The 16709-nt window shown below is 33.1% G+C and overlaps 1 protein-coding gene across 1 annotated transcript in view; it reads left to right on the top strand.

The window, feature by feature from the left end:
* LOC148952623 (major facilitator superfamily domain-containing protein 6-like) overlaps positions 1 to 16709 on the top strand; it is a 98274-nt gene that overhangs the window by 38393 nt on the left and 43172 nt on the right. Inside the window, exons 4-6 of the mRNA XM_089089240.1 lie at positions 11439 to 12071; positions 14400 to 14485; positions 15980 to 16151. Of these exons, the coding sequence (XP_088945366.1) occupies positions 11439 to 12071; positions 14400 to 14485; positions 15980 to 16151 (891 nt within the window). The remainder of the gene's footprint in view (positions 1 to 11438; positions 12072 to 14399; positions 14486 to 15979; positions 16152 to 16709) is intronic.

Below are 16709 nucleotides of genomic sequence, written 5' to 3'. Positions count from 1 at the left end.
ACATATAACTGATTCCTGGGATGTAGGCAAATAGTCTTATTTGAGGCGAGTCTTGCATTCGACTTATAGGTTTGTAATTATCTCTGAACTATGATGCGAAGTTCTTTTGAAAATTAGGTAACCATCTGGCCTAGAAAGTTTTTTTGTTTTTTTTTTATTCGTATTTTCTCAGGGTAGCTTCTTGTTATTCTAGTTGCGTGGTTTTACTGCTTATCGTTACCATTCTTTTCAAGGTAATTTCAGCTAAAATTATTGATACAATTGCCAGGGTTTTTGACGATTATTTTGCCCTCTGCCTAGCGGCTGTATGCGTTCTGCTGTTTTTGCTAACTATTGCAAAACTAATGTGTCAGTTAGCTAATCGTTAGTTACAATTTTAATCTATGGTACAACAATTTTTGTCAACGAAAATACTTTCTCTATAGTTGGCCATCAAAAGTCGAAAAACTAATCAATATTTGTCTTTTTTTTGCATTAATTCTGTCTTACTTGTGACTCTCAGATACGATATTTTAGAACATTGATAGCTATTTTCGTGTATTTTGGACTAATGGAAGGTTCCCTTTTTTTGTTTCTCCAGACTGTCTTATCTGTGCGATTGATATATGATTAGTTGATAGTTTGCAGGGACAGTTTGTCAAAATAATTTTATTTATGCTGCTTGTCACACTTGATTTAAAAGATATGTGAATTAACATTTGATTATGCCACACAAGAAATTCAACAAACCGAAGGGGTCAATAGGCTAGGCCATAAAGACTTTTCTTTTCAGGTTTTCCTATGTTCTGCGTATTTCTGGGGCTTATTTTTATAACTTAAGAATTATACTACCCTCGAGGTTTTGTTAGTATCTGCGGACATATTTCTTATTAAGGATTATATCGCATTTCTATAGGTTGAAATTTACGTGCCAAAGTTAGCACTCTTAAATTCTACAATTTTGATTTATTTTTCACGTTCAGGGTTATTGATTTTTTTTCTTGTTTTGGGTCAATTCTCTAGCGATTATTCTTCTTTTGAAACAGAATATTATACTTATTTTATGTATTTTGGATTATGCCAGGCCAAAATACAATCAAAAAATAATCAAGTATCAACATATAAGTAAAAATATATTGAAGATATCATTATTTAAGACCAAACGATATTTTCCAATCATCTCAATTTAGAGAAGCCACGACGTTATTTTTTCCATTTAATTTATGAGAGATGTTTAATGCCATTTGTAGGGGCTTTTCTTCTGATTTTTATTTGAAAGAATACTTTAGGTTACTATTTGCACCAAAGCCCTTTTGAGTTTTGCTGTGTAAATTGGTTGCCAAGAATTAGCATTTTACATAGGGTCACTTGAACTGCATAAACCATTCACAACTTTAAGATAAGTGGTATTAATTTAGTAAAAAAATTGCGAAAAGAGATTTTTCTTTTGTCTCGTTTAGTGATTTGTGGGGTCTTTGAATAATTAAATTCTTTTTAAACGTCAGAAGAATGTTTTCAGTTCCAATTGACCACTTTCAATTTTCTTTTTATTTTACCGATAAGGATGATTTTTTTTTGATAATTTAATCTTTTCGTTATGACCTATCTTGCATATGGATTAAAGATCCATCTATGTCACCTAGGAAAAGATATATAAACTTACTTAAAATTAATTTCAACTAGGGAAAAAATTTTTTTTTTTGATAAGGTATCCCATAAAATTAATTTCAGAAGAGGTAGGATTGATCCTAAAGGAACCCTCAGCTTATCAATCATCGAAATACAAATAATATCAAGCCTTCCGAGGCTCGATACACCGAAAGTCTTCTCAGATCGACGTTTGAATACTCCATTAAGATTAAAATTAAGTTTTGAATCATTGTAATTTGGGGTTATGGATTGATACACCATTGAACTCAGCATATGGAAATGATCCTCATGCACTAAAATCAATTGTATGCCAAGCGATTTCTTGTGATCCCCATGTTTACCTACTCCGGGGGCTACCCGGGAAAGGTAAAGCTACGACGGCTGTCAACTACACTTTCTCTTCTATGGCTGAATTTATATTATATTTTTTTTTCCAAAATTCAGGAAATACTATATTCTGCTAAGCAGAAAGATAGGTCCTCCAGTTTAACGTGTTTGCGCACGTTTTATGAAGTTATTCGCTATATCTTATCGCTAAACGCTATATCCTATAGGGTCCACCCACTTTACTATGTCAAACTCGTAAAAAAATATTTTTTTTTAAACGAGAAAGGAATTTTTACCTCCTTTTTTTTAGTTCAACTCCCATGATTGATATTCCTTAGTTTTCTGTATCATCTAGTAATGGTTGTGTTTTGGGCGTTCCTTGTGGTGCAGAGACCTCTGAGGAGTCTTGGCCAGCTGTATCATTTACTTGGGCGTTGGGGTATTGGGTCCTCATAATTATGTTATAGTCCGTTGGAGGATTTTGTTGAATAGACTCCATTTGGGGTTTTATATGATGATGGGTGGCTTGATTTGGGATTGTGAAATACATAGGTAGTGATGGTCCTTCATTGTAAATGTTAGCAAGAATTTTCTCCAAATGGGGGTTTAGTGGTAGATCAACTTCAACTGTGAAGCATATTTCCACCATTTTCACTAAATTTGAGCAGAATTCTCTTTACTTTTGTAATTATTTGTTAATTTCAGTTCTGTTTTCCTTTAATTGTTTTTCTAAGCTCTGCTGTTGTAGTTTGATTATTTCTTTATGTGCTTTTAAGTGGTCGTATTTATGTTGTAGGTTTAGGCGCTTTACTCGCTCAGGTGCCAGTGCTTCTTGTACCGCTATTGTTGCAGATATGACTGTACTGTTTCTGTCTTCTTGGACTTTTTTGCTAATTTCTTGCATTTTATTATATAATGCTTGTAACTTTAAGACTTGGTTGGGGTAATTATATCCCTTAGCTAGCAAGCCGTCGCTTATTGATTCCATTTCGTTATGGATTTTGACGGTCTGTTCCTTAACTTCCATAAACTCAGTTTCCATTAACTTATCCATTTGCTTAGTCACTATAAACTCATTTATTTTTTTTGTTAATTGTTTCTTTTGAAGCTTTAACTTCACTAAGAGATCTAAATATGGCTTTTATCATATTCTCGATTTTCAGTTTTTCTGTTACCAATTGTGCCGAGGTGTCTAGGAGCTTCGATCGAATATGGAATAGTTGGTCCATGGTCGTTCCGTCTGTAACAGGGTGGCACTAGGTTTTTTTTTTTTTTTTGAGGATGGGTTGAACAATTCTCGTTCTGCTTCTATCTTCAGGGTTTTTTATCACGCCGAGATTCAGTTTATCTGGAAAAGTTAACTATTAATTTCCTTTGACCTTTTGCGGATAGCTGTCATTGAAGTGTCGTATCTATACATATTCGTTTAAATTTGTTTGCGTATTAACTTGCTCAATTCGTCTAAGCATTATTTTCTTTCTTTTTTTTTTTTTTTGGGTACTTGATTTCTAGACATATTTCCATTTATATGGTTTTTTAATTAATCTGCCAGATTTCGTGGTAACTTCCTGTTCGCTTTCTGGTGTTTTATTCTTTTTTGACTTTCCCATAGAGATTAGGTCAAATTTCTTGTACTGTTTCAATAAGAATTTTTGACGTTTTAATTTTGCCTGTTTGCATGTGCGGTAGCCGAAGTTGGTTATCGTTTTTGTGTATCTTGGAGCTCATCAGGGGGTGATTCATCGTCAGATTCAGTAGAAATAGCTCCTGATGATTCATCATTGGGGCTTTCTGGGGTGGTCCTTGGCGATTTAGGAGTATCACCTGCCCTTGCTTCATACCTCTCGTCTCCTCTGGAAGTGGAGGGTTTTTTTTACATTTCCTCTCGCTGAATTCCTGTTTCGGGGAAGTTAAAAGATTCTTGGGAACTCTGGGAGGAGTTGAATGTTTGTGGAGAGTGTCTCAATTGCTTGAATGCCATATCCTCTGGGGGATGGGGTATTTTTGTAACAAGGTCTGTTGCCAGGAGGCTGATTCCTTGGGCTTGACTTTGGATATTGTTATTTGGTGGTATTGTCCTAGATTTTCATCTTCAGGGTATTCCTGGGTCCAAGGCAAGGTACTTTGCCTTGTTTTTATCGGGTAGTTGATGATGTCCGTAGCTTCTCTCAAATTTTTTATATTTCCTTTATTTGTATCCCTGTGCGGAGTTTTCTTTATTTTTGCACCCGGGGTTTCCATAGCTCTATTTAATTTATTCTGTAACGATAGGGGTCTCTCTATCGGGGTTGCTGGTGATACCATATCATCTAGAAATCTTTTGGGGGGACATGGGGTCGAAATTATATCGGGTAAAAATTGGGTTTTTGGGGACAGCGCATAGTCTAACTCTTCCGAGCTTTCTGATGATGAACTTTTTGGGCCTTTTGGTGTTCTTATTGGTATAGGTATTAAGGATTTTCTTTTAGGGATGACTAGATTTTTCATGGCTAAAAATTCTTCAAAGTTTTCCTCGTCGCTATGATTCTCGAAATAGTTTTGTTTGAAATTGAAAGGTTTTAACTCGGCTAGCCTTGAATTAGGGAATTCATTTTCCGCGTTTGATGAATCTGTAGATGAGGGTTTGGGTGCCCACCTGGCTGGGTATTTGGCCCCTTTTATACGGCTAACATGTGCCTTATATGTTCTTCCGTTGTCTTGGTTTATCATTTTAAAAGTAAAATCATTGTCGTATTTCTTGATTATTCTGTAAGGTCCCGAATATTTATTGGAAAGTTTTTTGCCTTCCACCTTTGTCTCATTCTTTAGGTATACACAATCTCCTAATTTAAAATTTATGTTCCCTTTGACTTTGGATTCGTTTCTCATTTCTTGGTTTATCTTACATTTTTCTAATTCTTGTCTAACTCCCTTATAGGTTTTCCTCATCCTATTTATAAAATCTTGCTTGTAGTCCTCTGTATCATTGTAATATTGTCCGGATTCTATAATTTCCTGATAAGGTAGTTTAAAATCGCGCCCGAATAAAAGAAAAAATGGACTTTCTTTAGTCGTTTCTGAATAGGCAGTATTGATTACATTGGTTAAGTAAGGTAGATATTGATCCCAATTTTTCTATTTTAAGGAAACTCATTAAATCTTTTGTTACTTTAGAAACAAAATTACTTCCATTATCGCTAATAACTTTGTTAGGGACGCCAAACTTTAAAAATATTTTTGCTAACGCTTTACTCGTAGCGTATGCACCTTGATTTGTCAATGTTTTGACAAATGTAAAACCGGTAAAGTGATCTTTTACTGAAAGAACGCAAGTATGGCCTCTGTTGTAAAAAGGTAAGCCTCCACTTGTTCCATATAAGTCGAATAAAACAAGGTCGAAAGAGAACCTTGCTACTGGCACTCCTCCCATGGGGGTATTAGGGCAAGTTCGAGGAATATTCCTTCAGTTAGACGCCTCACATGCACTTATAAAATCCATAAGTCTTACTAACGCCGATGGTATATAAAAATAATGTTTTAACTTGTGAAAGGTTTTAGTTATTCCTAAGTGTCCACCTATATCAGAATGGAAATATTCAAAGGCAGGTATTACTAAGTTTTGAGGTAACACAGGTATTACCGAGGTTTGCTTTCTATTTGTATCGCCTGTTACTATCCTACAAAGGATTTCTTTGTCCAAATCATAATAAAAATTGTCTATTTCCCTTCTCAGGGCTTTGAACTTATCAGGGAGATTATCAGAATTTACAAAATAATTCATGAGAGTAAAACACATTTCATTCTTAATTTGGTTTCTTTTAATGTTAGCTAGCGATAAAGGGCTATGATTGACTTCGTTTTCTTCTATTTGGATCTAAGGTTTATTGTTCTTAAGATTTATTGCTTAGTATGCGTATTTAATACCTTGGTGTTTGCAATAATTTAAGCATGCATTGACTCTTTATTACTAAAAACACCTAGAGAGAAATTGTCTCTGGAAATATATATTCTCCAAGTGCATTCCAAATTTTGGCATTAAACACGCTATTCAAGCGTGTGCAAAAAATGGGAAATCTCAGGTGTCGGACAATAGATTATTTTTAGAATGTAGTTCTCGATGCAGAGCACTTGAAATAGCAGTTTAGTCCTATTGCTTGGGCGTTGCTCCAATAGAAGGAAATTGACCTTTTGAGTCCTAGCGAGAACAAAGTACTAAAGAAAGGAAAAAAACGCTTTTAAAGATATAAAAAACGCCTTTTATCTTTCAGCTAAAAAATAAAATTTCCAAGAAGTATATGTGACAGTGATGTGCGCGCTGCCATTAAGAAACATGTGCGTCGTCATTACGCAAAGTTTGCCTACCTTATATAAAACGTTTGGCGAAAACAAAAATGAAATGTCAAAAATAGTATTATGTGACTGTGATGTGTGCACTGTCATTACGTAAGATTTGCGCCGTCCTTACATATGATATTGAACCGTCATTGCGTAAAGTGTGTGCTGTCGCTAAGTTACAAGCGGGGATTCCCCACAGGTCCTATCGCGAGGTTACATAAAATTGCGTCATCCATATTACACCTGACCATTTAAAACGGGTAAGTCGTGTAACGTCATTGGAGTTCAGAGGGGTACGTCGTGGGAATTTCGCTATCTGAAATAAGAACGTCAAGCATATTACACCTGGAAACAGGAGCCACATTGCACAAGTGCGAGGGACTCCATTTATTGCTACTTATGTATAATAGTGACCACACTCCGATTTATCATATACAAAATATTGCGTCATCTGAAATTCGGGGAATCTTTCCAGGGCTTGTTGTCGGAATCTTGCCAAGTAACGTTGTTGGAGTCTTACCAGGGGTGTCGTGATGTCACAGGGTGTCATAGAAATCCCTTGTTAATTTTATATGGGCCTCATAGAATAGATTGAGGGGATAATACTCATGCTGACTTCTCCCTATTTTCATTTCCTAAATATTTGTTTTACCCAGCTCCAAAAAAAAATTGACATAAATGTACTGCTTATTACTGTTATTAGTTGCACTTCATGTAACACCAGCACTACTTGTGAGACATTTATCTTTGCATCAGTATGATGTACGAAATGTCTACTGCAAGTAGGATGAAGTGAATCCAAACAATATATGTATATATTTTCTCACAATTTAGAAATTTTATGCTAACATCTAAGCTGTATCAGCCCATATTCTTTATCTATTGATATCAGTTTTAACTATCAGCACTAGGAGGTCGAGCTTCACTTGGTGAAAGGAATTTTAGACATCAGAAAATATTCGGTAGTCCCCCACTTCGGAACTGTATACCTCCCCTGCATGTCCTGATTTACAAAAAAAATTGAAATGTCCTAGATTTTTTTTTAACAAAGATTTAAATAGGAAGGTAATTTTCAAACTCTAGGTTTCACTTTTTCCCATCCGATTGGCATCCCTGGCAAGTTTTAATTAATGTAAGGTTTCAAGCGCAATGCTGCCAAGCATTGTTCAGATTTTTTGCCAATTCTCAACGAGAAGTTAATAAATCACGCTTTTTTTTCGAATAGTCTAAATTAAGAAATACTGTAGCTGTTTCAAGTATAAGGACAATTCCCAGGGGGATTCTCCACGGAGGAGAATTCCCATAGGAATGGGGGGATGTTTGTCCGCCGAGTTTTTTAATTGGACAACATACCTTTTTTTAAATTAAAAAACAACAATAAATTGCACTACTTGAGTGCCATGGGGCACTTTGTGATTGCTTTATTAAGTCAAATTTATTTAATAGCAATTGTATATAAGAATTAGCTTATAAATGAACCGACAATTAGCTCTTTATGATGTTCATGCGTCTGGACCAGTCTTTCCATTCCAAAAATGTCATCCAAATTGCCCCTTTAGTCTACCATATTACACTTTATGTTGAATATAAAAAAAAGATAAGACATAAGAATAAGCTTTTATGAGTTCTTAAACAGCTCTCTATGATGTTCCAGTGCTCCAATAGAAACGAAGAAAAATAATGGGACACATCACTCCTGCCCATACAAAAAGTGTTTTTTTTCTGGTTGCTCAATGAGAGGGGTTGTAATTTTCCTATATAAGGTTTCAACAATGGCAATTTAAAGGGTGTACTTTTTGATTTGCTAAGACGTCATTTTCAAATCACATGCAACTGAATGACGCGATGCAAGGGGCTAGTGGAAAAATGCGTAGTTGAACCGTGAGATTTAGTCTCCAATGATTGGCGCTGGAGTTAAAGGAAATCGAAGGGGGATACGGAGTTTAATATTAACGGTAAAGCTGGCAAAACAACTAAGCTTATTAAACTCCCCATCACCCACTTTAAAATACACTACTATCGTCTGCAGCAACTCATTGATGACGGCCTTAATAAAAGCTGAGTCCACTGCTTCATTTATGTTCGTTTGATGTGTGTGAATTGTTTTTTTGTGTATTCTGTAATATTTTTGAATTTAACCAAGTAATATCGTTGCTAAATGATAACTTTTCTTCGTTATCGCTTGGGAAAAAAATGTCCTATTGAAGGCTTAAATATGGAACAGGCTATGCTTACTTTTTAACCGCTTGGTACATCCCCCTCCCCAACAGGTGGAAGAACACATGCACATGTGGTCTCAGGATCGGTACAGCTAGGCTGCTATACATTCTGTAAATTATTAATTCAGAATAAGCGGGTTCGTAGGCTCAGCGATGTAAGATGGCCTAACTTCAAGTTCCTTAACCAGTTCCATAAAAAACAGCTTTGTCCAGATCTCATCTTTGATGTGTTTTATAATGCTGTAAAAAATCTAATTTTTATCAATTTTATGTGCTTATAACAGTAAAACAAAACCAAGAAAGGGCAGTGCTCCTTACTTTTTTTCTTTGGCTCAGAACCAACTTTGTAAAAGCAATGGAAAGTGGAACAACAAGATAAATAAGGTTTTGAAAAGGATAGGGATTTCATTCTCATCTACGTCGTTTTATAGTAACACAATAACCGATATTGAAGGCAGTGAAAGCAGCTCAAATTTGAAGCTCTTGCCCCCCCCCCCTCCTCCATAATTATGCTGGAACTTCGCCCCTGCAACAATAAAGCACAACTCAGTATCTATTAAACTCATTCTTCTAATACTCTTATTCCTTACTTGTATATAAGATTGATTGTGCCGTTTGCTGATTATTTAAGGCTAAAAGTAAAATATTCATAAAGTAAACAAAAAGCATTAAATTTAAGCAAAGCTGCAATTCTAGTAATTTAAACAATAAATTATATCTCAGAATCTAATAAATTTGTTCCTCTAACACTTTTTTGCTTCAGAGGTATGTGCGATTGATTGTGTTATTTGTTGATTATTTTATTAACATTAAAATATCCATAAACTAAACAAAAACCCTCAGCTTATATAAATTAGCAATTCTTCTAATTCCAACAATAAGGCACATTTCAGTGTCTATCAAGCTCGTTCGTCTAAAACTTTTTTCTTCAAACGCATGTGTTGATTTTGCTGTTTTTTGATTATTTAATACTGGAAGTAAAATGTTCATGAATTAAACCAAAGAAAAAGTAAAAAATAACACATTAGTAATCCTCATAACTCCACAAATAAAGCACATTTCAGCATCTAACAAGCTCACTCTTCTAATACTTTTTTGCTTCAGAGGTATTTGTGATTATTTCATGTTAAGAGTAAAATATTCATAAACTACACAAAAAACCCTTAGCTTATACAAATTAGGAATTCTTATAATTCCAACTATAAGGCACATCTCAGTATCAAGCAGGCTCGTTCCTCCAAAACTTTTTGCTTCACACGTATGTGCTTATTTTGCTGTTTTTTGACTATTTAATATGAGAGAGAGAGATGAGATTCCTTTATTGATCAATTCACAAAACAACAAATCAAATTGAACAAATATACCCACTGCTAGAAGGTCAAATTGCCTGTGCGTAGTCACTCAATTAATCAAATAATAAATTCATATATCAATTACTTAATCAATTAAAATGTATTAACCAATTAATAACCAATTAAAATTGGTCAATTAATCTATTCACATAATCAATAATATATAAATAAATATACTAAAAAAAAGAAGAAAAATAATAAGAAGAAGAAAGAAAAAAGGAAAGAAAAAAGAAGAAAAAGAGTAAGAAAATGAAAAGACTAAAGCCTCACAAAGGACCTGATCTTACCCTGTGTCTTGACCATGTAAGAACTTTCTCATGTGTGATTTAAATGAGGAAACCGATTCAGAGCCCTTAATGGTGTCCCGAAGGTTATTCTAGAGGGTTACACTTACGTGACGAAACACATGAGCTAATCTCACTGTATTTCTCTTCTCATATACTAGCTTATCCGCATTCCTAGTATGATAAGAATGATAATCAAAATAAGTAGAAAAAATATCCACAAAACAAGCTGGCGAAACATCATTAGAGTTAAAGTGTTCTTAAAATAAAGCACAAAAAATTAAAAAAAATAACAAATTAGTAATCCTCATAACTTTACCAATAAAGTACATTTCAGTAGCAAACAAGCTCACTCTTCTAACACTTTTTTTCTTCATATGTATATACGTTTGATAGTGTTGTTGGCTTTATTCAATGTTTGAAAAATGAAACTCAGAGAGGAAAGAAAATAACAAAATGAACAATAAAATAAAAAAAAGGTGTTTAAATTAAAATACTCATTTACTAAACCAAAAACCAAGAATTTAAACAAATTATCCACTGCTGTAATTTCAACAATAAAGCACATTCCAGTATCTAACAAGCGCATTCTTCTAATACTGTTTTTTTTACAGGTGTGTACGATTAATTTCGCTATTTGCTGAATATTTTATGTTGAAAGTAAAATATTCATAAAATAAACAAAAAAACCTCAATTAAAGCAAATTAACAAATCTTGAAATTACAACAATAAAGCACATCTCAGTGTCTAATAAGTTCGTTCCTCTAACATTTTTTTCTTCATATTATTGTATAATTGACATTACTACTGGCCGATATTTAATATTTAACATAGAAAATTCATATACTAAACAAAAACCCTCAATTTAAACAATTAAGCCATTATTTTGATTTCAAAAGTAAAGAACATCTCAGAATCTAATAAACTCTAGCACTGTTTTTCTTCACGGGTATATGCGATTGATTGGGCTATTTACTTTTTTTACTATAAAAATAGAATTTTCGTAAAAAAACTCAGTTTAAACAATCTAGGAATTCTAATAATTCCATAAATTATCCAAGTTTCTAAGTTTCTAAGCATATCTAAGTTTTTAAAAAGCTTGTTCCTCTAACACTCTTTTGTCTTCACGGATAGATGCGATTGATTGTGCCATTTATTTTTTTTACTATGAAATTAACATTTTCATTAAAAAAACTCAATATAAACAATCTAGGAATTCTAATAATTCCATAAATTATCCACGTTTCTAAGTTTCTAAACATATCTAAGTTTCTAAAAAGCTTGTTCCTCTAACACTCTTTTATTTTCACAGGTATGCTGTCTGACAAACTTGGTCAATATCGTTACGTTTTAATAGGTACACTGATTTGTGGGATTATTTCACAGACATGCACTTTGTTTGCTGACGCACGAACGCCTGATACATTTGAAAGCTACAATTCATCTGCAATTCTTTATAATTCTAACAATAAAACCCAAATAAGAGTAATTGCCAGTAACTGGAACTCTACAAAACTATTATCATCTGTGAGATTCACAATCCTTAACAGTAATAATAGTCAGGGGTGTGTTACAACAGAGAAACCTATTAACTTCAATGTCATTGAAGAAAAAGGACTTACTCTTTTTGGAAATGCAGATGTGAACTTAACCAGATGTACATCACCAACTGAGGTGGAAATTATGGCTTTAGAATTTGTAGATATAGAAAGGGATATGGAACATCAACTTATTCATTTGCGAGGATTTTGGATATTTTTTATTATAAGAATAATTGCTAATGCAATGACTAGCAGCTGTTTTGTCCTATTTGATGCAATCGTCTTATCTATGGTGAAGGAACACAAGGGAGATTATGGAAAGCAACGCTTTTTCTCGATGTTAGGTCTAGGAAGTATTTCTCCTCTCTCTGGTGTCCTTGTGGACTGGTTTAGTTCAATAAAAGGTAATTTTTTTGGGGTAATCTTAGTGCAAGGGTTTTCTTTTAAGTTATCTAAAAAAATATTACCCTAATTTAGTCTATTTTCCATCAAGTTTCCATCAAGCTTTAGCAAGTCTTCCTAGATTAGTTAATTCTGAATAAGTTATGACTACGATCTCAACAGTTTACATCCACAGCTAGCAAACCCTGGGAAAAAAAGAAAATAAAATTAATAAATAACAAATTGAAGGAAACTTTAAATATAAGCTAGTTGTATGTATCGAATATCTGTTATTCAGGTTATTTAGGTTACGTATTTAATATATTAATATAATATAATATTAATATTTTTAGGTTAATATATTTAATATAATAAATTTTTTGTTACTTTGAACTTGTTTTTTTTCCGCAGTCATAAGTTCTATATTAAAGTAATATTATTTGCAAAACCCCATAAGGTACATGTCAGAGCTTAGGGTTTATGGTTAGAGTTTAGGGTTTATGCATTATGAAGCTAGAATTTTCTTCATTGTCAGGTAACTCTTCTGCCAGAAGTGTTTCTGATTCACAACTCTAGCCACGACAAAGCTATCTTGCAACACTGTTTACTCTCAGTTATGCACTGCTAGTTCGGATATCACGTTTTTGGACCACGAAACTGGAGTTTCGTGCCATAAAATGGTAAAAGACTCCACATTCTCTTTGTGCAATCTTTTTGGTTACTAAAAACGGTGGTAAAACTTTTAACCTTTGTTCAAATGAGCACCATCCTAATATTCTATGATTATTGGTTTGATACGGTCGGCTCTGAGAATAAAAAAAAAAAAAATATCCATTCGTCGTCTTTCTTAAAAATAGAAAAAAAGAAGTAAAATTACACATTTTTGTTGATAGTAGCTTCAAACCTACATAATATACTATCTGATATGCTAAAGTTGATGGTGCAATTCTCTTCCAGATCCCTTGCCTCTTTGAGAGTATTTCCTCTTTTTTCAAAAATCTGGCAAATATTCACAAGCCCCTAGTTTTTAATGGGTAACTTTAAAGTTTATAAATTATTTATATTTCGAATCAGAATACAAAGCAAATACTTTTGATGCCTCAAATATTGGGAAAATTCTCTTTTTAAGAGTTTCAATCACTACTAGCCCGAATTGCTGCTTACATACAGTTTGTTACCATGAGCTCTTTGACTACATTCTTGCCAATCACCTATTAAGGGTGCCTATATTTAGTTTAATTCTCTGCGAGCGTTTATAGTATGACGGGAGGAGCAGGATGGGCATTACAGAAGGAGAGTGGCAATTTAACTGTTAAGTTTTCAGTTTAAGAATTAGATTTAAACGTTGTATATAATTTGGATTCTGATGGGAGGATGATACCTTTTTATTCTGGACCAATCCTCAGTATAAAAGGAAAAATTAAATTTATATGTTACCTTTAAAAGTGGAGAGGGAATGTTTTTGTGTATTTTCCAGCCAGAAGATTTGTCCAGAAGACCTCTTCATCAAAGTTTCAAAACTATGATCTGCAACTTATTTTTGGGCACTTCACTCTCATAGAAAGTTTTGTGCGTCTGCACTATTTACAGTAACGAATCTGGCATATCAATGGCAAAAGATAGTAGAAGTAATTTTAACCTTAGCCTAGCCATGAAAATGGACTTAAAAATCACCCCTTGAATTTGAACCAAAGTATAAACACATACAACAAGTACTGACAAAACCTATCCTCTCCACACAAAAAAAGTGACCCTTTGTCCGCGTCTCCGGAGACGATTCCATACCTATGCGAACCTGGCGCCTAAATTTTTCAAGTTCCGTAGGTGATTATACTTGTTCCGTAAAACCTGTGTTAAATTTAATTTATTGGCTCGGAGCGATTAAGTAGTACAACATTTCTCCTCTAGAGGCGCTGAAGTACGCAGGGTCACTTTTGGAGAGTTTTGTCAGTACTTGTTCAGTATGTGTTTATACTTTGATTTGAACCAAACAAAAATTTCCTTTGGCTTGATGAGTATGCAAAGCTTGTAAAAAAAACTTCAACTAAATGTAGCGTTATTTATGCTCTGATTCCTTGCGAGACATTTTGTACAGTAGTCCTATCCTCAGTGGCTGATTTAATATAGCTTTGAAATGTTTAAGAAGGAACAATTTAACTCGGTAATTAAAGTAAAAATTAGGCAAAGAAGGGTCAAAACAGGAAAAAAAAGAAAACATAAGGCCGACGGGAGTTAAAAGTTTGTGTCCATGCAATCAATTTTGAATTTTTGGACTGATGGATATCTTAGCGTTTTGTTTCTTGATCCTAATTAACTAAAAATGTAAAAAATTAATACATTTTCTTTTTTAGGCAGCAGGGACTATTCAGTGATATTCTACTTTTCAGACGCGTTTCTATTCATTGTTATACTCCTCGTATGGAAACTAGATGTAAAGGTGATGTTTTTTTTTTTGCTTTTACGCTCTCTACAATCCACAATGTCATTTTTTCCTTCTTTATAAAAAGAAAAATATTATTTTAAAATTAGATTAAGCACGTTTGCAGAATTTCAAACTTGTTTGCTTGCATTTCAAACCAGTCAATTAATGCTTTGTATTAAACATATTTAAAAAAAAACAAATTAAATTTAATTGTGATAACTGAAATGTTTTCAATTTCCCTAATTTTATGTTTAAAGCACAAAATATTAATTTTTCATTAACGGACCTAAGCTTTGTTGTTATTGTACAACATGTTGTTGTTGTAATTGTGTTGTTGTTATTATATTATACAATTACGGGCTATGGTGTTGATGTTTATCGTCCTTAGAACCGGTTTTCATAATGAATTGGTTGTTGTACGCATAAAAGTAATAAAGTAAAAATAAAAGTAACAACAACAGTGACAAGAACGTTCTTGATAGTGATAAAATAAATTAATATACGTAAACAACATCTAATTTTTTTTTTATCTCAAGTTTTTTATGTTTTTACGTTTTTTAGCTTTGAGCTTCACTGTGTCATTTTCTGTTGTTTTTTCCGTTTTAAGCAAGTAATATATGATAATATGATGGTTTTTTAAGCTTTTGTTTCCGCTGAAGCATATGATTTTGTAACAAACTTACAAGTCTAACTTGCATCAAATAGAAAATATAAATATATAATTGGATTCACTAGTCTCAGGTCTATCCATTTTCCAAGCCAAAATTACAATCCTACAAAAAAGGGAAAATTTTCCCTTTTTTCGACAATTTCACATCAATTTTCAATTTTTCATTTTAATTTAAAAAGTATATGTTTAGCACAATGAAAAATACAATTTGATAGAAGCACACAGAAGTCTCAGGTGTATAATTTTCGAAAAATTTGTGTTGAAATGTGAAAACTGTAGAACTACGAAGAAATAGCACGCCAAAAAATTTGGCAGGGATCATAAACCATAAGCTGCGTAAACTTAGAGTACCTTCAAACGTCTACGTATAATAGTATGTATATAATGTCATTTACGGGTTGTTTGTTTACATATAACATAATTTATTCTGAACTTTTCTGGGTTAGAAACTGTAGCTGATCCGACAACTGATCCTAACCGTTTCAAGTAGCAATACTCCTAACCACTGACGTGACTTACGAGTCTTGAAAAGCTAAGGCTAAGTAATCAGGCTTGTCGGCAAAGGAACCTTGGTATGTTCGAACCCATATTTACAATTGATTAAAATGTTAGTGATTAGTGATGACCACAAGGAAGCACTGAACATGACTTTTTTAGACTACTGTTTTTTTTCAAATAAGTAGTTTGCTAGTTAAAGGGTATATGTGGATCAAACGAACAAAACAAAAGAAAAAAACAGAATGAGAAACGGGCTATTGTATTGCATTGAATTGCTATTAATAGTTCACTGGTAAAAACTGTTTTATGTTTTTGTTAATTTTTTATTACTTTTTTTTTAGGCTGAAAAAACTCAAGGATCTTTTTTTAAGAACCTACAAAAGTTAATTACCATACCAGAAATTCCTGTATTTCTATTTTTTATGGTGCTACTTGGAAGCAACTGGGGACTTACCGATAGCTATCTTTTTATTTTTCTTACTGATGAACTGAATGCACCAGTTTCACTGCTTGGTAAGTAATTCAATTATGTTAAAACTATTTTCAAGTTTTTCTTACCACATTGCCATTTCTTGGTTATTTCACATTTATTATGGTATAAAACAAAATTAAGGTCGACAATTGCTTTCAATATTTGCGTATAGAGAAAAGCTGCCAAACTTATGCTTAAGAGCTGCCGAGAGCTATGTTGACTTGGAAAGCGAATCCAGGTCTTTAGAAGAAATTTTTTTTTCTGGCTTTTGTTTTCAAGCACCAACTTCAAATTATTTTTTTCATGACCTTAAAACAAATTATGATTGTATATCTTCTCTTTATTTAGTAAACCAAAAACATCATTAAATGAATATCCAATATTTTTAAATGTAGAGTCAAATCTAAGTCTTTCTGTGTTTTGCTAGATTCTTATTATAGATCATTTAAAAAGTATACTTGACAGAATTTTAGATAATCAGGTAATAAAATAAATTAATTATTATGTTATGTCCCTTATCAAAGAAGGGTACATTTGTTATATCACCTTGGGTACAAAGATACCGTTTTTTTTGTCAAAAATTGCATTAAATTTTAAAT

Source organism: Artemia sp. Qi Xiang Cuo, chromosome 5 (genome assembly GCF_049724085.1).
Source record: "Artemia sp. Qi Xiang Cuo chromosome 5, ASM4972408v1, whole genome shotgun sequence".
NCBI classification, from domain to species: Eukaryota; Metazoa; Arthropoda; class Branchiopoda; order Anostraca; family Artemiidae; genus Artemia; species Artemia sp. Qi Xiang Cuo.
Note: the sequence above shows the minus strand (reverse complement) of the source record. Positions and strands in the feature narration are given on the sequence as shown.